At 36.0% G+C, this 23,456-nt stretch overlaps 1 protein-coding gene across 4 annotated transcripts in view; it reads right to left on the reverse strand.

Moving 5' to 3' along the window:
• Window positions 1-23,456, reverse strand: part of WDR72 (WD repeat domain 72) — a 395,476-nt gene that overhangs the window by 338,491 nt on the left and 33,529 nt on the right. For all 4 annotated transcript variants that reach the window (XM_074837440.1, XM_074837444.1, XM_074837441.1 and 1 more), the window contains one exon: window positions 11,525-11,730. In XM_074837440.1, coding sequence (XP_074693541.1) covers window positions 11,525-11,730 — 206 coding nt within the window. The remainder of the gene's footprint in view (window positions 1-11,524; window positions 11,731-23,456) is intronic.

The following is a 23,456-nucleotide window of genomic DNA, read 5'->3' on the forward strand; positions in this document are numbered from 1 at the left end:
TATAAAGAACTAAGTGTAAAAAGCCTGGAGTCAACAGCGGTGCCCCAGTTCGCTTTCACATACAATCTGTGCTCAACCTGAGGCTTCACCATTTGGACAATGCAGTCCCAAACAAAGATGTCAATTCATGATGAATTTTTCCATATGAACTAGTTTAAACAAACTGCTTTCAACTTGCCTTACATTACTTTTATTATATTACTCATTACAACTCTGGTTATATTACTGAGGATGCCCAAATCCTCCTAAGAATCCATATCCCACACAGAAAAAGCTACAATATTTTTGAGTTACATCACCAACGTTTGTCTATTAATTTAACTACAACGTAAGCAGAGTCAACTTCTTTCCTTCCAACACTATAACCTTTCTCCCCCCCTTTTTTTAATCCCAATGGAGAAAGTTAACTTTACAGCACTTTGAACAGCAATTGTGGCATTACACCTGATGAGACTGTGGCACAACGTAAGTAGTTACACCAAGAAGCCTTCCAGATCAAGCTGTGTAGACTGAACAACTGGATAACCTCCCCTTTTTATCATGTATGAAAGGACACCATGAGGCAGATTGTTGGCCACATGGATCTAATGGGCACAACAAATTTTTAATCGTTCAAGGAGAATTGCTAACACATCTATTGCTCAATATAGAGGCCTGGTATGAAAATTAAATGTTTCTGATATTTTTTTTTTCGTGATCATCCTGTCTGTCTGTCGCTCCATCACAAATACTGAACTTAAATTTTTCATTGGATGTAATGTAAGTGTACATATAAAAGTGATCCTGGAGACAAATATCAAAAAAATAAAAATAAAAATATAATATCAAAGAATAACTGGTAAGTAAAGCTAATATACAAAATATTCTTCACATTAGCTTTCAACAGCAGAAAACAAGTCTACACTTTGTTTTTCAGGAAAATATCTGAAGAAATATATATGATACGTAGACAATTTTATACAGACAACTTCTGCTTTACTCTAGAACTCATAGAATCACAGACTGGTTTGGGTTGGAAGGGACCTTAAAGATCATCTAGTTTCAACCCCCCTGCCACAGGCAGGGACACCTTCCACTAGACCAGGTTGCCCAAAGCCCCGTCCAACCTGGCCTTGAACCCTGCCAGGGAGGGGGCAGCCGCAGCTTCTCTGGGCAACCTGTGCCAGTGTCTCATCACCCTCACAATAAAGAATTTCTTCCTTATATCTAATCTAAACCCACACTCTTTCAATTTAAAACCATCAACCCTCCTCTTATCCCTACATTCCCTGATAAAGAGTCCCTCCCCATCTTTCCTGTAGCCCCCTTAAAGTACTGGAAGGCCACTATAAGGCCTTCTCAGAGCCTTCACTTCTCCAGGCTGAACACCCCCAACTCTCTCAGCCTGTCCTCACAGGGGAGGTGCTCCAGCCCCCCGAGCATCTTTGTGGCCTCCTCTGGACTTGCTCTAACAGGTCAATATGTCTTTCTTATGTTGGGCCCCCAGAGCTGGATACAGCACTGCGGGGGGGGGGGGTGTCTCATAAGAGCAGAGTGAGAGAATCCCCTCCCTCAACCTGCTGACCACACTTCTCTTGATGCAGCCCAGGATCCCGTTGGCTTTCCAGGCTGCAAGTGCACATTGCTGGCTCATGTTCAGTTTAACAATCCAGTAATACCCTCAAATCCTCCTCAGGGCTGCTCTCAATCCACTCATCACCCAGCCTGTATTTGTGCTTGGGATTGCCCTGACCCATGGGCAGGACCTTGCACTTGGCCTTGTTGAACTTCATGAGGATTGCACGGGCCCACCTCTCCAGCCTGTCCAGGTCCCTCTGGATGGCACATCCCTTCCCTCCAGTGTGTCAACCCCACCACACAGCTCGGTGTTGTCGGCAAACTTGCTGAGGGTGCCTCGATCCCACTGTCCATGTCACCAACAACGTTGTTAAACAGCACCAGTCCCAACACCGACCCCTGAGGACGCCACTCGTCACTGCTCTCCACTGGGACATCGAGCCGTTGACCACAACTCTTTGAGCGTGACCATCCAGCCAATTCCTTCTCCACCGAGTGGTCCATCTGTCAAATCCATGTCTCTCCAGTTTGGAGACAGGGATGTTGTGTGGGACAGTGTCGAATGCTTTGTGCAAGTCCAGGTAGATGATGTCAGTTGCTCTTCCCTTATCCACCAACCCTGTAACCCCATTGTAGAAGGCCTCCAAAGTTGTCAGGCACGATTTGCCCTTGTGAAGCCATGTTGGCTGTTCACCAACCACCTCCTTATTTAACTTGTGCTCTAGCACAGTTTCCAGGAGGATCTGCTCCATGATCTTGCTGGACACAGAGGTGAGACTGACTGGCCTGTAGTTCCCTGGGTCTTCCTTTTTTCCCTTTTAAAATGGGGGTTATGTTTCCCCTTTTGCAGTCAGAGGGAACTTCACCAGACTTCCATGACTCCTCAAATATGATGGAAGTGGCCTAGCCACTTCATCTGCCAGTTCCCTCAGGACACCTGGATGCATCTCATCAAGTCCCATGGACACATGCAGCTTCAGGTTCCTTAGATGGTCTTGAACCTGATCTTCCCCTACAGTGGGTGGTTCTTCATTCTCCCAGTCCCCGCCCTTGCCTTCTGCATCTTAGGCGGTGTGGCTGTAACCCTTGCCAGTGAAAACAGAGGCAAAGAAGTTGAGTACGTCAGCCTTCTCCATATCTGGGGTAACCAGGTCTCCCGTTTCCTTCCAGAGAGGACCCACATTTTCCCTAGTCTTCCTTTTATCACTGACATAATTATAGAAGCTTTTCTTGTTGCCCTTGACATCCCTGGCCAAATTTAATTATTTCAGGGCTTTAGCTTTCCTAACCTGATCCTTGGCTGCTCAGACAGTTTCTCTGTATTCCTTGCAGGCTACCTGTCCTTGCTTCCACCCTCTGCAGGTTTCTTCTATACATTTGAGCTTGCCCAGGAGCTTCTTGTTCATCCAGGCAGGTCTCCTGGAGTTTTTGCCTGACTTCCTCTTTGTCAGGATGCATCACTCCTGAGCTTGGAGGAGGTGATCCTTCAATATTTCTTGGGCCCTTCCCTCCAGGGCTTCATCCCATGCTACTCTGCCAAGCAGATCCCCAAGGAGGCCAGAGTCTGCTCTCCTGAAGTCCAGCGTAGTGAGCTTGATGTACATCATTTTCACTGCCCTAATGATCTTGAACTGCACCATTTCATGGTCACTGCAGCCAGGCTACCTTTGAGCTTTACACTCCCCACCAGCCCCTCCTTGTCAGTGAGAACAAGGTCCAGCATAGCACCTCTTCTCACTGACTCATATCACTACCTGTCTGGGCACATTCTATCAGAAAGGCAATTCTAAACACAATACCTTTGACAAAGTCTCTTCTAACGTTTTTATTATAAAAATAATATAAAAATGAATTGGAGATCCACTCATCTCAAAATAAGATCTGTCTTTGACATGGACAGTCTCTGCACCATGAAAAGTTTAGATGGAAGGGAAAGATAAGGTGTTTTTAAATTAAATCTTATTAATTTATATACTCAATATTCACATACTCTGTCTATATCTTAATATATTAACTTATCTTGAATGTAGAAGTAAATTCCCTAACCACATCTTTAGAAATACTTAGGGTTCAGCAATGGGTGGTAGCCAAAATATTTTCAGCCTTACTCAGCATTTAGGAAGGAAAGCCATAAAATGGAACATCTCCCATATTTCCTAGATTATCAACTGGAGAAATAATGCTGCAGCAATCCCCAAATCAAAGGCTACTGACTCATAGATCTATGGATTATTATACTGAACAATTTACTGGATGAATGAACATTCAAAAATCTGTGAGAATAATGCTGAACACAGATATACTGCAAACATGACCTTAGAAGTAAGGTAAAAGCATGAGAATATGGCTTTGTCCTAAGACGGAATGATGTACATAAAATTAACTTACCAGCCCATGGGTGGCTGCTGACTCCAATAACATATTTGCCTTGGGCTGCTCTGATAGTGCATTTCCCATATTGGATTGTAAGAATCCCACCCATAAAAATTTATCTACATAAAAAGCACTAGAACAAATCCTAAGCAAGTGATTTTCTACTAAAGGAAAAGAACAAAAAAAAAAGTGGGAATAAATTCTTAAATATTAAAATCCTGTCTATCCTAGAAAATGCCGTTCTTGAAAAATCAGGAATAGGCAAGCTGGACCTTCTTCAGATCCTATAGCATTCTAAGATGTATTAGGACAGCAGCTAAGTCTCTGTACCAATAGCTTTCATATTGTTCTTTCCTTGAGAGCTGTTCAATCTTACTGAAGGCAGTAGAACTGCACAGGCTTCCAAGAGTACAATATCTGCAAACAACCATTCTCAGACATATCTGGTTGGCTGATTCATCCTTTCCCATAAGTATTGCAAGAACCAAATCTGACCACCAGAACAAATTAAGGTTTGAGTATTAATATGTAGAAAGACATGTCAAGAGAATGGAAATGTATCCACTGCTGTTGCTTTATTTCTTTTAAATTGAACCACAGTTTAGCTTAGTATTTATTTTCTGCTATTTAACTGAGACAAGAGATTCAATTAGTTATCAGAAGGAAACTAGCAGATAGCAAGTCTTTCTTTTGCAGAGTAAAGTTTGGTGTTGCATGTCCTAGTTCTATAATTGCATTTAGGGTGCCAATGTATTTCTGAAAAAGTCACTGTTGTGGTTTTTTAGTTTGTTTGGTTTTTTTTAATAGTTATGCGAGGCAGAAACTAGGAAAGTCTCACAGATCTCAATTCCTATTGATACTTTTATTCACTAAAATAATACTAATTAAACTATAAGAGGCCAGGAACTTAAAGTTTAGAGTAGAAAAGATGATTAACACAAGTGTAAAGATTCCACCATCCTCCTGTTATGAATGGTGAAGAATTCTCAAGAACATCACTGGACAACATGAAAATATAAATTTTATAAAAAAGATGTTGTAATTTATTTTAGAATTAGCTAGAGCACATAAGGGAAAATCAATTAGGCTGATCTACAGAAGAATTCACATTTTAGGGACTAGAAAGTAGTAAATAAATGTAAAATAGGAAAATTCAAACTGTACATGACTCCACACCCAGAACTAAAAGAAACAATCATAAGTGGAGAATAAGATATCATGAACAGCACTTCAGTAAGATAGAAACTATCTTACTCTACCCATAAAGATACGTCCCTAAAAACCAAAATACAAATATTGCTACAATGTCCAAGGGACAGAGAAAGAAATTGCAACATGACACTGAGGTATGGGAGAAGACTAAGAAGAGGAAGCAGCTACATTAGCTTCAATAAATGGTCCTTCAATGTGAAATAATTTACAAGGACTATTAATATTGACCTTAGAATTATTTCTGGTAGGACACTGCAGTAGCTTCTTCAGCTTTAGCACAGGGTCCAATTAGTCTGGGCATGGAAAACAAAAATTTTGTCAGTCACCTTCAGTATAACAACAGAGAAAAAAGTTTGTAGAAGTATATAGAAATAGCATCCAAAGCATTGAAATAAGTAGTTAAGGCTTATTCTCAGATTCCTATCAGCCTGTCTTACTATCCACATCTGCAAGAGTAAAACGTGCCACAATATCACAATGGCTGCTTTTGGCTTTCGTTTTGCTTTGAGGCAATCAGCGGAGAAAACACTGGAATCAACAAATTCTTGACTTGGTGGACCAATTCAGAAAACTGCAGCAACTTTCAGCAAAGCTGACATGTGGTCCAAGCTATCAATACCGCTCAGGATCATGATGCCTTTTAACTAGTACCAATTTAATCTCATCAATCTGAAGTTATTAATTCACTGTAGTTATGTTGCTATCTTGGTCCCTTTATAAAATACTTAATTGTGAAATATCACAGGAAATGTAGTACTGAAATACTTTCCATCTGAGTTACAGGAAATATATTCACATATATACACCTTCATTTCTTCACTCATTTTCCTATTACACTTAATTAATACACTACTAAATATAGCTTCTGAACACCAGTCCCAGTAAAAAAATAGAAATACTCTAGCAGTACAAGCATAAAGATTACCAATTTTAAGGAGAAATGTTCTACTATATGTTTTGCTTTGTTCTTAATAATCCACTTCATACAAATGACCAAGATTCATAATTCCTTATAATACCACTCTAAATATTACAAAAGGGAAGAAATAAAAGGAATCCATGTCTAACATACCATTGTTTATGGTACCACTCCTGATTTTGTATTTGATAAGTATTATTTCATATTTCGTGCTAGTGACTTATTTGCATTTTTCTATCAATTTTTCCATCAGTAAAATTTAACTAGTAGTGATTTTTCAGACTTCCAATAACAATTTTATTTTCAAATTGCATCCTTTACTATACTAAAACAAATAACTGTTATTGTCCCATTGTCTTCATATTTTACTTATTCTGTGCAGCAACGTAACAAAGCAGCTATTTCTTTTATTAGTTATAATTTCTGTACATTCTTGGTTCTTGATTTAAGCAACTATAAAAATATAAACTTTGGCTTTCCTACTAAGAAAATACCTCTGTTTCAGAAGCACCTTACCTCTACATATTTTGTTTAGATTAGAATATGTATGCTATTACATAAGTGAATAATAATTTCTATAGAACAACTAATACTAGGTATGTCAATTTTAAATGTTTAAAATGCATTTGCAAGTGTTATAGTAACTGGTACTTAACTACTCTGGTCAATTATTTCTAACAACTGCGTAAATCAAAATAAACTTTTAAAGATCCTGTATAAACCATTATTTAGATGTTTTGACTGCTTTCTGTACGAGAGTAATGCTCAAAGAACAGTATTTTAAGAAATTGTCGAGTGAATATATCAAGCAAAAAAAAGTTTATATGTAAATGAAAACATTTTTTTCTCCCTCATCTTTGTCTTGTCTTATACACACAGTAAAAATTTCCTTTTTCTGGCCTAGCTCTTCAGTAGAATAATTCAGCAGTTCAAAGTTTAGTGATTATTGCACAAATTTTAGAAACTGCTTCTCCTCCAACATTTGTACCCAGAAGTAGTTCTAATTACATTATCGAAATAGCAGTGCATGATAAATATTCAAATTTATGGATATATGATTTATATCCAAATCATTTAAGCTGAAAAGCTAGGAAGCTTTCTAACATAAAAGGTTTCTGGAACATCAGGAAAACAATACTCAGACATATCCAGCTTTTTATATGCATCAGTGAAATTCTTCATGTGACTCACTAAAGCATTTCAATTTTTTTTTTTAAACCAGCTTTTCAGACAGCTCCAATTTTCAAATATAGCTATGACTTAAAGGTATAATGAGAGATAGTTCCATATAAACACCACGAGCACACAATCTAGTGTGTAGTCTATTGTAATTAAGACCAGTGATTCAATAACTATTGCTACTGGCCAGGTATCATAGCAACCTTGTATCACTGAATACTGCTGGAAAACTGTTCAGCACCAGCAAGACTATGCTTCAGGAAAATCTACAATGGCACTACAGATTGTCAACATCTGTGGGGGTTGTTACAGGGAGAACAACAAAGAAATCTGCTTTAAAAAACCCTGTGCTTCGAAAATTGACAGGGATACTACAGTAGCACTACAAAAAAGAAAAAAATACAGAGAGGAAGGAAAGACAATTTTTTGTCATTAGTTACATAAGTTATGCACCCACATCCTAATATCCATCCACATAAGCCGAGAGTTGAAATAATGCTGCATTACCACATTGTTTATGTACATCCACAAAGTACTGTCTTTTTTTTACCTAAACAAAAGCATCATTCATCACCAACATTAATCTGAAAATAAAACAGACCCACTTTTAAAATAATATTTAAAGTTCCACAAATGAACTCTAGACAGTCTTGTATAAATCTGTAAAAAAAGAAAAAACAGGTTACTATGAACAAGAACCCAATATTGATTTTTCTGCGGTGCAGTAAAGCATCTCCATTCTATTTGGCTGCTGTCAAAGCCACTCTTTAACAGCTGGAGTCAAATTGCACTATTTACAGCAAGAGCCCTTGTCAAGTGGACCATAAGTATTCTAACAATACACTATTCAAATGGCACTTTGCCACACAAATTGCTGACTTGATGAATACCCTATGTCAATGACTAAGGCCAATATAAAAGTTTCATTTTTATGAGAGGTTTTACATTCACATATTAAGTAAAGCTTTCTTGAAGAACTATTAAGCTATATATTTGGGGTCTTTTGACATTGAAAATAATTAAAATCTGTTTAAATATATCAAGGGGATTTGACAACATTAATATGGATCTTGTGTTAACTGCATTTGTCACACTCATCTGTTATTGGTACTCCCAGTGGCACGTGCAGCACAATAAAAGAATTAAAATGGTCAAAACACCATGAAATCAAAGCATTCTGCTTTTGTATCTGTGATTTACATGATGACAAATCTTTTCAAAGAAAGCCTTTGAAGCTGGACCGCTATGTGAGGATATTTTTGTTCTTTCTTCGTAGGATGAAGTAAAGAGAGACCATTACTTTGCAAATGTCAGTCCTAAATATTAATGATAAAACAATGTAATAATAAATATTAAGAAAAATGCCGAATCTTACTTGCAATCTTCAGGTAGGTCATCTCGTACAAAATAAGGATCACTCACAAGTGTCATACCAACAGGACAAAATAGCTACCCCTCATTTTTTCTGTTACATAAATCTTCTGAAATTGAACTCTTAAAAAAGAGACTAAAATTGATTGTGTTGGTTTTCTTGTAAAATAGAAAGGTTATTAACAATTTAGTGTGTTGCTAAATTCCTAACACACAATTTGCCAAAGAAGCAAACTGATAATGAAGTACTTATTGTACACATGCATACTGAAACCTTTTGATAATCTGAAAGTGTCATGATAGCTTCATCTGTGTGGTCATTACGTGCTTATTAATATGATATGGAATGTTGAGCTCCGATATCCACAGAACTGTCACTAATCTCATGGATTTCAAGAGACTATTTCAAGATGCTAAAATACAATAACCTAAAATATAGCACTTCTTGAAAAACCTTAAAAAAGTTTCCTGCATAAGAACTAAGAAAAACAGTGGACTTCCTAACAAGCCTTCATTTCAGCAGTAACAAAACAGTGTTAAAAAAACCCTGAGCTCCAGGCTCCTTTTGTGTAGCCTGCATTGGGCTTGTGGAATATCATTAAGGGGACCTCCATTGTTAGATTCATCCTAGGTTCAGCTACACCCTATACATCTAGCCTCCAGCATCTCCAACACCAATCTCCAGAACCTGCTGTAATGGGGATGGAGGTGGGAAGAAGCACAGGATGTAATGGGTAACAGAGTTTTGATGAATCAAGTTTCCCAAGTATAGAACTTCATTCGTCTGGAAATCAGACTAAAATAACAGGACTACAATGACAAAAAGAAGGTGACATTAAAAAAAATAAATATAGTTTTACAGTCATAGGGAACTCTAAGAGACATCAATAATACTCAATAATAAGTTTTCGTCGGAACAAGATAATTAATGAACAATGTTTAAAGAAGAAAATGGAATACTTTATTGAGAAATCAGAGTAGCCGAGATGTACGTCTGATGAAGAAAAGCGCTATAACTCCACTAAAACTCCACTGCCACCTATTGTGATATTACTTCCAATTTAAGATCACGATAATTCCCAAGCATGTTAAACTCCACACTTGAAAGTTTACCAGAAACTATTTTCCCCACATTCTGTAAGTAGCACATTTTCTTTCCAGCCACTTTGTTAAATCCCTGCAATTTTCAATTTAATAGGTATGACCAAAACTACACTCCAAACACAACTACTACAACTTTTTCTGTTGTTCCTCTTTAAAAAGGCAAGAGAAAACTGTTCATTTTAATAAACTAACAGTGAGATCAGATTCTGTGTCAATGGCCAACTAGTGCACCATCTGCCCCACAACATGCTCAGCAGGATTACGCTCTAATAAGACTTTTCAGAAAATGGGATCAAAAAGAACTTTAGAAATCAGACTAAGGTTAGTAAAGGGTCGAAGATAAATATTAAGAGTTAAAAACAACAATTATTATAAACTCAAAGTTATATGTAAATTGGTAGGTACAATAAAGAAAGAGACCAGATAAGAAAATTCAAGAATGAGGACTTGGATTAAGCCATACTTGATCAGACAAAATTTTGGAATATACAGCATTTCATTTACCATTATTAATAAAGCCAGAAAAAGGCCGGAGACCATTCTGAAGGCTGTTTCCACATTGAGGGAAAGAGCATTTTTCATCTTCCCCTACATGTGGGAAAATATTTTTCATCTACATCCAGGGTTGAGGAACAGCAGACATGACTTCCTCTGTTTATTGCAGAGGATATAATTCCCCAAACCCATTAATTAAGAAGTGGTAAACATGAACAACATTGAGGCCCTATTCTTAAGATACACTCGTATCAAGAACTCAGTGAATATATTCACTCCTGATGCAAAACCAGGGGTTTTAGAAAAATCTGCGTACCATTGTCTTCCACCCTGAGTAAGGTAACACCTCATTGAATTTGTGATTGTATTAAATTTGAGACAGTTTTAATAATTGGTTTTACATTTATCAAAAATAGGCTTTTGAAATATCTACAAATAACTGATAATAACATAATATATCCAAGCCACAAACAAATAGAATGACTGTTGCATTTTCCACCTTTCTTCTCATTATACGGTGGCTCTGTTCTCATTTAACAGCACATTAACACTAGTTTTAGTATGGTATTTCCTTCTATTATTTTTTCAAAACAAAAAGAAAGAGCACGTCCTTTCCATGAGTCATAATTATTTGGTTTAACAACTTCTGTAAAAAAAATTGTTAAATAAAGATAAGTACAGTGCCTGACCAAATCTATCCTGAAGACTCTCATAGCTATCTGCAGCCAGGTATCTCACAAGGAACATCACCATCCTCTTTTGAACCAATAAGGTGACAAATTTAAGTGCACTAATATAAATATAAGGCACTTGCAGTCTGTTCTGTGATGATATTAACAGAAAACAAACACCCAATAAAAACTAGCATTGAATGACAACAGGAGTCTGCAGTTTCATAGAAAAGCAATAATGGAAAGGACAGTAGCATTGTACCATGATGTGCTTTTTCTCAAGACATATACATCCAAACTAGTAGGTTCAATTGTTCTGAGGGTACTGCTACTAGATGCAGTCGTAAACCAAAGGCATAAGGAAATAGCGTCTAACTATGGGCGCTAAGTGTCTGAGAAAATCCTTCTGAGATCATCTACTAGTGACCTTGCATAAGGCACTCCTGCCCCCCATCTTCCCCATTGATTCTGTGAAATGGCATTGAAGGCATAAAAACTGAGAGAGTCTGAACAAGCCTTTATAAACTTAAAATCAAGCCTCCATGCCACTTATACAGGGCTTACACATCAGTGAAGGTCAACTAGTAAAGAATTTGGATCACAACCCATTGCTCTTGAGAAACACTCTACTCTGCATTCTTACCTTATCTGAAGATTTTTCTGTATGAGTAAGACTGTAAGAGACCATGCCATGCTTATAAGAGCTAGAGTGTTTGTATCCAGCATTTTTATTTCTTTTTGACTCTTGAGATACAGTAAGTAGAGCATCTGCCACTAAGTATTCTGAATCTTCAATAGAAGTAAGAATCACTTTTGCTGTTTCACCTGTTTCATGTCGTTCCAGAGTGCCTAGAGAAACACAACAGAAGCTGTCATTTTTTTCAAGGAACTACATTATTTCATATTTCAGTGTAAGTATCATAGTATTAACATATTACATTTCATGTGAGCAGATAAATCATGAAACATTTACAGAGCAGCCAACTAATTCCTTATTTTCTGGACCTTAAAATCATAATTTTACAAAGGTCTATTCTACAGCATTGCTATGTTAAAAACAAAAAGCAGCTTATTTTCTAAAGAAATCACTGCAGCAAATACCTTACATTCAGACCACAATTAACAAGATCTTTTGTATAATGTGTGAAGTCAGCTGCAGTTTTCAAAACGAGCAACAGAAATTCAGAATACCACTTGCCCTAACTCTGTTCAAGAGTCATTTGTTTTCCACTCACAAAGCCCTCACAGAGCATTTATATCATTAACAGTGTAAACAATAACACATTTATGTAATATTTTAGTGCTGTCCTCTAGTGTTCTAGATTACAAACAGCAAGGGAAAGCTCAAATTTTTCTTTCCATTCCTAAAAATGATCTTTACCTCTGACACTTTAAATGCCTGAATATACTACATGTAGCTTAGTAGTCAGGAATATGGATACAATGCTTCAGAGACTATTTCATCACTTGTGTGGCTGTAGGCAATACAATTCCTGTAACTGTTTTACCCAGTTATATTATTTTAGTAATAATATTATTATTTAGTAATAATTTTAGCAATACTGCTTCATTTATAACTAACATTAAAGATATCTCCACTGATCTTAAACGTATTTGAAATGAGCTCCTATTAGCTACTACACATTTCCTATAGGAATTGCACTCCTAAGAAATTGCTGAAATGGCATGTTTCCTATAAGTATCAAAGACATGTGAAGGATTTTAAAAGTATTAAATATCTGCTGTAACATGAAATGTCTTTTCCCTTAAGTTTGAATTCTTTGTAGCCTCAAGTAATACAACATGAATTTTCCCTTTCACTGCTACCAGAAAAAAATGTGTAACATTGAAGTTCTATCAGTAACACCTGCTAAAAATATTGGACTGGGATTGAGGGATCTCATACGATAAGTGTTTGTGTGTGTATGTGTGTATAAAATCTCTTTATCTGAAATTATTTTTCTGAAACTCATCCATTTCTGTTCACTGCAGTATCACCTCTGTTACTTATATGGCCAAGAGTTTTTGAATTCAGAGTAGAAAAGAGTAATGCAACTGATTTTTGTTCCCTACCAAATCAATTGAATACCATAGATTACTATAATATTACACTGAAAAAATAAGGATCAGCCCCAGTTGTTTTTAATATGTAATTTTCTTCGTCCCTCCCCAGGATCCGCAGCCAGTGCCAGGAATCATTACAGAACTGAATAACTACCAGGAGGAAAGCAAGTTGCCCAAAAATCTTTACAGTTGGACTGGCTACAAATACTTCAAAACAATACTGGTTACAAAGCTCCCAACATTGCAACATTTCAGGAACACAAAAACTATATTAATAGATGCCTACAAGGAAGGATTATACAATTTATACTAGACGTGAGCAATCACACATTCTTAAAAGAATTACAGTGTTTGCAAAGTTAAGAAGTTTGGAAATAATACAGTCACTCTAATACTATTTTGGCCTCTTTATACATACAATGTAGTCTTTCAAGCTATAAGCATGTACTGTTTCCCCACAGAACTCCCTCCATCATTCAGAAAAATAGATGAACAAAAGTCACCAAGGAAGAAGTTGTTCTCCCTTACTGGCAAGTATAAAGGACTAAGCTTTCTCTACTACCTTCTGCAGCACGTTCACTATGCAGGAAATATTTATATGTATATACACACATGTACATATCCATCCTTGCTTTCTGTACCACTTTTGTCTGTCCAGTTCACTACCTAAGTGCTTTGGAAAGACTGTTATCATAATAGCCCTGTGAAATTACTCGGTATCATGTTATTTTTATGGGCAAGGATCCAAGGCAGAGACTACAATAAGTTTTTAATAAATCCAAGAATTCTGGGGCCATGATATTAAATTTCAAAGACTGATTATACATACTCTTTAGCATCAGACAGAACCTCAAAACAGATTTAGCTCCAGATGCATCTATGAGTGTTTCACCCTCAGAGCCAGACTAGTCTGTGGAATAATCTTGTGAATATATAATGGAACACAACATTTTAATTAAGGCTATCATACTACAGTGGCAAAAGAAGATAAAACCATGTTTCCAACAGAAATCAAGATCTGAGTTGCCTGACTTTTTATCCTCCTATACATGCATATACACAGAGGAGTATATTTAAGACACGTTATTTTCCATATATCAGAGCTTCTTCCCTGGCAACAGCTTCAGAGCCAAGTTTTCAACTTCTGGTTGAAGGAAAAATTTTTAGTGAAAGAAAAAGAAACAGACCAGAAAAAGTGGTAAAAGTTATGGGGGCAGCAGCATTTCACCTTTGAAGACTGTGGCCTTAATGGAATAAACAGGCAGTCTTGATATACATGAAAGCAAACTGGTATTTTATATATTTAACACACAATATCTTATTTTCAACTGCTGACAGATGTGCTTCCACGTATTACGGACTTATGGATGCAAACTGAGAAACAACTGAACAGGTTGTTGGGTTACTGAACACTTCTGCTACCTAGCAAACTCTAAGTGTCAGTATCATGCCATACCAAGTATATAATTTTGTATGCGTACTTTGGAGAAGAGAAAATGAACTTATCAACCAAAAAAAAATCCCTTCTAAGCTTATACTAGGCAAAAAAATACAACTCAGCCTCTCATGTAGAGGAGTTACAAGTTTTATAATTTTTTTTAAGCACATTTATAGACAGGAACATTGAATAGAAAACAATGTCCTCAACAACTAGTTTAGTTTCTTACTGATAGAAGGTTATGATATCATAAAATACCAAAAACTTATAGTTCCATCTTTAAATCATTTATATACCATTCACAACAGCTATCTCAAAGCCATTACAAGTAGCACCTTCTAGAAGGTGGTTCCTTTCTTAAAAAACCCATGCTTGCTTGCATATACTACTTACTCATGGATCTCTGTGTGTGTATATGTACAGATTTGCATGTACATCTGTAGCTATGATAAAAGGGCACTAAGTGAAAGGAAAATGAGTGCAATGAAAGGGGGTGGGTAATCATGAAAGTATTACAAAATATTTATTTCATCCAGTGTACTTTACACTTCTGAAGAGCCCAAAATACTCATTTGCAGAGCAAGTAGGTGGCAGAGACAAAATAAAGGAAGAGATCTGTATTCTGTGATTCCTGAATACATCTTTAAGAGAAAGAAACAGGGAAGGGGGAGAGGGGGCAGAAAGATCAAGAAACCTGTACTTGTGAAAAAGACATTCTGACTACTACAGTCAGAACACTGGGGTAGGGTGGTTATTGTTCCAGAAACAGTTATTTCTTAGGAATATGTTGTCTCCAATTTTAAAGGAAAATAAAAATCATAAGAAGAGATATGCCTGTACATGAGAGTACAGGAAAGAGGCCAGAAAAAAAAAAAAGAGACCTCTCAAACCTGAAGCATTTTATACACAAATGAGCCCAAAAGCTTTTGGCTGGGGATCATAAAACAACAATGGATGAAAGGGAAAAGATAGGATTTTCTACATAGCAGCAACACCACGGCTATGACCCCCTACTATACATACAAAATACAAGAAAATGAAGTCTTTATCTCTCTAAAGCTGTGACCATGGCAACCAAGTCTCAGGAACAGACAAGAGTGGAGTATTTCACTCTCCTGGGCAGCTCTAGACCACCAGATGTGACTGGCTAGAGACTGTTACAACATCTTATTCTTCTTCTGGACCAAGTACTACAAATTGTGTCTCTTGATGTTAGCACTGCCCACACAGTTCTTCAGGTTCTGCTCTTACCGAATGATGCATTTTTACTGGAGAAGTCACACATATTATCCTGCCTGAAGACAAGGTATTCACTGACATCACATGACCTGTCATATCATCAGGCTCCAACGCTTTCTGTTTGCTGTCACAGCTAAAGTATTGAAAATCTTCAATATCGCTGTGCTGCTGTGACCTAGTAACTCAGCTGAATCTTACAGCATAACAGTGTTCTGTGAATGAAAAATGGTTTCAGAGTTTCTTTTATTTCAAAAGAGCATACAGTCAAGAACAATCCTTCTCTTTACACTAGTAGCCAAAACAAAAAACTTACTTTTCAGAACAAGTATCATCTGTAATATTAGTCAGTTTATTTTCTGTCAATATCTTCCTTTCTGCAAATACCTATTTCATCTGAAAAGAAACTTCTACCCACTTTCTCCTATGTTGGTAGAGTCAGGCAAACAGAAATTTTATGTTCCTCATTAGAAGATGCCTGAATTTTACAAGTCTACGATCATGTTCTGAGACAGTGGTCAAACACTTTGCTAGTAAAATTTCTGCTAACTGCTAGTGCCACCACCCTAGTATCAAACCAGATGGAACAAACATTGCATTAAGTAAGCATATGTATTTCCAACCAATATCAAGACAAAAGTAAATGCAATCTAGCAAATAGAAATGGACTAGATCAAATGAAGCTCCGTCTATTAAAATCTAATAATCTTTAAAAGGATATTTTACATATAGGAGTAGATTTAACAATGGTGATGCCCTGTGACTACAGCACTGTACACAGGAGTATGTAGAGTGTCTTAGCAGACACACTGATTTTTGCATTTGGAAGATTTCTGGAAGATAACTGCTGTACATGACTGGCATTCTTCAGAATATACATTTTCAGAAAAGCATTAGCAAACTATTGTCAGAATATCCTTCAGCTAAAGAAAGCAATGAAGATCAATAGAAAGAAAACTACTAGAATATCATATACAATGCAGGTTTACATGTGTAGGTAAAAGCAGCAGTTCTCCAATGCAGCCAGTCCTCATCTCGGGATTTCTGTCACAGACACAACACCCCAAAAGGACATTAAAAGTCCCCTTGTTCTCCCTCTGACTCCATATAACCTATTCTAAACAGCAAAGGATAATAATCCTGTAACAGGAATTGCTGAGATACAGTAAATGGGCTACACTGGGCTGAACGGAAGAAGTGGCCAGCTCTGAACTCGGAAGAGATGTGAGCAGTTTCTGTCTATCTCTTTATTACCATCTGAAACATGGAATGAGGACGAGAATCTGTCCCTTTATGCCTGGAATGAAAACCCTCCCAGGTAGAACTCTTCTGTCTGACGGCACTGACAATGTCAATCGGTTCTCATTTGCACTGTTAGTTTGGGTTTTTAAAAAAATTATATATAATCTTACTTTGTTATTAATAATAAAATAATAATGAAGATCAACTATTAGCTGTAAGAAACACATCCTTCTAAACAGACACGTACAGCTAAATTCCATACATATTCCACCCTGTATACATACAGTACATAAAAGTGTGTGTATGTATACATATAAATATAAACATACCTGACTATTCTCAGCATAAAAGAGCGTGTCCTTAGATTCTGCAGATTGGACAAAAGATGACATGGCTTTTTTTTCCTGAGACACACTTTTCCAAGCTCCGATACCTTTTATTATTCTACATCAGTAAGTACTTACTAAACAATGACTCAAATTTAGCTAACTATGAAATATTCAAGTGCAGCTACACACTAACCTGAGGCTTACATGTACAAAATATAAGACGTCATAAAAAGGCAAAATATTAAGTTTTAACTTAAGGCTGACAAATTAAAACAAGCAAAGAAAATCCCTAACACTAAACTTCCACAAAGCATTCATAAAAAATGCTTATGACTTACGTTGAATCATTCACATTTTCAAAATATGCTAGCCAATGTTTCCTCATCCTTTATGTCTTTTTAGAAAGGGATTTAAATGACAGAGAAACTACAGTAAAATGGCAACCTTCCATCTTATTGCAGATCATTTGTATCATATATGCTACCGTTAACATACCTTGAATTTCTTTCCAGAGCTGCTTTGTTAGAGAAACATCGTTTAAACCAGAAATTGTTTAATGTTGCATTGTGTTAATTGTTTAATGTTACAGTACTCTTGGCCTAATAAGTCATCTCACCTCAGTTCAATAGTGCACAGCTGGGTTAACTCACTCCCTGCAGGTTCTCCCTTCCTCTAAGGATGCCTCTTAAGCATCAAGGTGTAGGGGGGAGAGAAATCAAGAAGATCTCAAGCCATGTAGTGTCTGCCCTGACTGTTAACGTTGAAGGTCAGACCATGACCTAAGAACAGAAGAGCTAAATCACTAGAGGCTTTTTCCAAATACGAAAAGCTCCCGTCAGGGGAGATACAAGCCTTTCACAGTCTTTAATTTACTACTCCTAGAAATGCAACAGGGTTCTTAATATTTGAGCCATAGTTTTCTAAGAGCTATTCTTTATAGTTTTCCACAGGAAGATGAAATTAGGTGCACCATAACTCTTTGGGAAATCACTATCCGTATTATCAAACAAGACCTATTTGTCCTACTATCAGAAAAAGTATGCACAAATGTGGGTTTTGTATAACCAAGCAGACTTTAGGGGCCTTATTCTGGGTGCATTCACAGATGTACCTGACTTAAGATAAATCTGTTATTTAAACAAATTGCTTACCAATATTATATTGCGTAATTCTAAAGTGAAGGAAAGCAAAGATATTGTGCGGGTGTGAATTGAGTATGTGTAGAATTTGTGAGTGCGTGTACAAGACTGATTAAATGCCACAACTTTTTTTAAAGCATAGCGTTAGACTGAAACAACAGAAATTTTACTCAAACTTCAGAGTATCCTGGAAAAAAACACAAAAATAAATTAAACAATTTGTTATATAACATGTCTTCCTCTCTCCAAAAGCCTTCTAACACTGGAGTGCTTTCATTCACACAAATTATCGTGATGTTATCAAAAGTTTAATTTCACTATCCAAATGTCTAACAAGAGTTCACTAACACAACTCTATAGGCATTTCTCTCAAGTGACACCACAACTTGGCCATTTGGCACTTTTGAAGATTTATGGTTTATCATCAGTTAAAGATGAAGCTCATTGCCCTACTCACATGAACTACATAGAGATCAACCTGGTGCCCCTTCCTAACAAAAACATTTCACAGTTACTGCATCTTACTCCTGCAAATATATAAATGACTCAGTTTTCTGATCAGGGGCATAGGACCCTACAGGCAAACTTTGTTAGCCAGGAGAAAGTGAATTAATAGACTTCATGGAACTTAGTATTATGAGGCTTTTTTGCTCCCAAGCATGTAAAAATATGCAAGAAGCGTGCATGTAGTGTGTTGCACAAAAGACTTACCAGATGTAGTTACCAAGGACTCTAAAACTGAGTTTTGCATCAGCCCAGACCTGTAGCCTATGCAGAGTTCATTGAAAAAAAAGAAAAAGGTAGTGATCGCTATGACTTTGACCCTAGCTACACCACAGTCTCCAGCATATGAAACACAACCACAGGATTTATCAGCTAGACAACATTCATCCACTCAAATCTAATTCTGACCAATGACCTGAAAAGAAAAAGAAAGATGGAAAGAAAGGGAAAATGAAAAAGATATAAGACTGTAAATCACTAGATTTTGCAAGGACAAAAGGGTCACGGCAGTGTACTTATTATTGCTTCTACAATTACCTAGGCATAAACGTATAGTAAATTAATGGCCGAGTTTACTTTGATACAGTTCTAAGAGTTTCATTAAAACTATACTAATTTCCTCACAGCCACCTGACGAAACCCAAGCTTTAGTTTTCTCATCTCAGAAAGAAATTAGTGATTAAACTGTTTAGAAAAGTTGTCAGAAATACTGAGGGTCTACTTAAAAAACGACAAACCAACGAAAACAAACAAAACCCCACACATGATACTTGCACAGGGTTCACCAGAGGTTTAGAAGACTACTTATTGTTGGTACCAATTGTAAAAGCATTGGAGCATATATAACTACGTACAAATTATCTTTAAAGTGTTTGAAAATGTTCCAGCATGTTTGACCATCAATATGATCAAAGGTTTGATGTGTAACACTGGTATATGAGGAGTAATTTCATTTTCTCCACAGCCAGGATGCTTCTGAAACAGAAGATGCATTAACATTGCAAGAAATATTTTCAGTGTATTTCTGAATTCTTGTGTCTTTTTTTGTAAAGTTTTTTTTTGTTGTTGTTGTAGAAGTGATCACACATGAATTTGACTAATGTTAGACACTGCATATTTTAAGAGGGCTGCCAATGTCATTGAAAGCCTGTTTTAATTCACTGATACCTACGTACTTTTTAAATGCTTGAGCTAAAATTTTCTATGCTTGACAGCTACCTTAAGGTGGTGGGATTTTTTTTTTTGTTTCTCAGCAAAACTGTTTCAAACCATTTATCATCCATATTAAAGTCATGCAACTTATATGTGTTTCATAAAATCTTCACACCCTAAAGTATGGACTCAAAGCTGAACATTAGACTTCTGTGAAACACACTGTCAATGCTGATGTCTTGTTCCCACCACAGTGAAAATTTTAACTGAAGCACTATTACCTTTTCTGTTTGCTCAAGCAAGAGAGGTCTACACAGGATCCATCCCATATGACGACATAGAGTCAATCTTACTACGGTGAATGGAAGTGATAGTCTTTCACTTACCTCTATTAAAAAAACCAAGATATGCATGTAGAAAATTATGTGTCAGTATCAACATAATGCTAGTCTTGCCAAGACAGGTAGTAATAGCAAAGAAAATCTCTGAATTGAGGCAGCAGGCACTTTTATGCAAGCCTGATGCATTGTATACATTAAAACATGTTTTTTAAAATCACATAACACTTAGAGCAGTCTAAGAATAACTGCATAGAAAGCACTGTCATTTTGAGGATTCCTGCTTTGCTTAGATGCAAAAGTTAGAAGCCAAAAGAGTTGTAATGCCTCTGCACTTGACAGGAAAATGGCAGAAGTATTGTTACTAAGCACTCAGATACTATGATAACCAACATGGCAAAACATTAAAAAAAGTATTATATTCAGAACAGGATTCAAATAGGTCAAGCAATACACATTAAGTAGTGTGGATAAACCAAAATACTATACAGATATTTATTAATTGTCCTCAAGATTACAAAGGTAGATGAAAACTAAATGCAGAATTGCACAAATCTAATCAGTGCAATTAGATTTGCACAAATTGTCTTAACCTTAACATCTCTGAGCTTTTCAAAGCTTAACTTCACAAACTTTCCTTCAAATACATATCTTCTAAATGTAGTTAAAGTTATAAAATCTTACTTTAATATTCTCTGTTTTTCTCTTTATTGTCATCTATAGCAGTTCAATTTTACGTAGAAAACTTTAGCCATGTCATTTACTTTTTATTAATTTAAATGTCCTGTATGTGATTAAATAGTACAGAATACTAACAAGTAAAAGATAAAGATCCATAAACAATTCAGAGACAAGGATAGTCATCAAAAAAAGAAAACGTATGTCAAGCAGGTCCTTTACTTAATAAAAAGCTTATTATAACATTTATAATTAAATATCACCTTACGCATTATATTTACCAGCAGCACACATCTCAAGCAGATACAGTAAAATCACCACTGCCATTAATAGAAACACAGATTAAGTACTAAAAATCATGATCACCACAGGTCTTGTACAGATAGTAAGTATAATGTGCGGAAAAAACTGCATTGAATTTGAAAATTATATATGAATAATTTATATGAACTGTTTTGTGAAAATGTGTTAGATATTTTAATCAGAAAAATTAATGGAGTTTCTTGTCCCTGAAGGACTGGATCATCTTTCAGATTATTCAATGCTTTTATAAAATTAATAAATTAGGTTTTGTGTATAAAATATACTTGTCCCTTTGTATGTAAAACGCAAGATTCCTGAGTAGTCAGAGTGTCATAGATAACAATGCAATAAGACAATCCCCAGTGTATTCAGGTAAGAAGTCTGAAAAACGATTAAGCCATCATGTCTTAAACTGAAGCGCAGTAATGTTCCAACACATCTCAGTTCTTTTGCCTGAATATCTTACACACTCTCTATTCAAACTATTTCATCTGTCATCTGAATGACTTAACTAGACACAACCTTCAAAAACATGAGTAACTACACAAATCCACTCTATTATTTATTGATGATTTTGACCTTTTCTAGTAAGGATTGTAAGCATGCACTTAATTTTGACTGTACAGGAGATCTGACCTCAGCAGAAATACTCTTTAGGCATATGTTCCAAATTTTCTCTATGTTGGGGCTAGCATCATGTAAGAAAGTTCTCAAAATTTTATATTTCCTGGGTAAGAATGAAAAATACAATGTAGCCTGTGTAAAGTTAAGTGTGCATTATGATACAAAAAGTTTTATTAAGTGATATTCTTCTATTTTTAAGCTTACACTAAGCATGCTGTAAAACAATAAAACAGAACAAGACTTGCAAGGCAAAAGGAAATAACAATAAATTAGTAGATGATTCATTCTGTAAGCATGACGAGCTTCAAGGAATAAATTCGTATTAAGCTAGTACTAATTGAAAGACTAAATCTACCTCTGAGCATGGAAAATTGCTCTTTAAAGTCTACCCATTATTTCCTCACTATCAATACGTATTAGATAGAAATGTGGCTCGGTAGACATGCTGCCATATGCTGTATACAGCAAGGAAAAAAACACTGATCCTTTTATTACTACATCTTATCATACTGATATTTACCTTTTTAAAAGAAGCAAAGATACCAACTGCTTAGGAAAATGTAAAAGTAATATAGATAACGGCTAATTTCCTTATTGAAGTGGATTGCAAGTGGTGACTATTGGAAGAAATATTCAGCATTTTAATTAGAATAAAATTTGTTATTGATTTTAATATTTTTCTTCTAGCACACATAAGTTTGGAACATATCCTGTACACATACTATATTAATATTCCAAATGTATTATTAGATCAATATTTATTGTCATGGAAAGATATTCCACTACAATGGAAAGTTTCTGTATCCATATGTTAAAATTTAGGCAAAATACATTAAACTATACAGATATTAGTTCATGGCTTCTGTATTTTCTATATCACTACTCACATGCATGTGCAATAACAACATTTAAGCTTAGAATAGAATAATTTTACTTTGCTCTGTAAACCAAAGGATTAAAAGGATGGGATCTAATTTATCTTATTCTAGACCTGCAACAGCAGCACGCAATTAGCTTTGCTTCCCTCCACACCTTCTTTAGATTCCCTTTGTATTCAGTGGGGAGAACATACAGACTTTTACTTATTCCTACTTCCTCCTGTTCATTACAAAAACCAAGTGAACTACTAGCTCATAGGTAGAGGTCTTAAGTATAGATAGAAGTCTCAAATTACATAAGGCAAATAAGTCAACTATACTCTTGGTATTTAACATATTTCAACAAGTTGTCTGTACTCAGACAATTTGCCCAAGATACCTTATTTTACGTGGTCAATGGGAATCTCATTAAGAGCAGGTACAACAAGCTGTACACGAAGTAGTCCTGGTTTAGATTTTAATCTGCGTGACAATGTTTCTCCCAACCCATAAAGTATAAAAAACCTTTTATGAAAGCCTGCTGAAAGACAACTTAAATTTTTTTAGAACTTCAGAATGCTTTTTGAAAAAGTGCATTAGGGTCTGTCATAGGAAATCAGATGACATCATCCTCTTAACTACCTGGTGGAAGGACAGTTTTGGAGCTAAAC

This window comes from Strix aluco, chromosome 12 (genome assembly GCF_031877795.1).
Source record: "Strix aluco isolate bStrAlu1 chromosome 12, bStrAlu1.hap1, whole genome shotgun sequence".
Classification (NCBI taxonomy): Eukaryota; Metazoa; Chordata; class Aves; order Strigiformes; family Strigidae; genus Strix; species Strix aluco.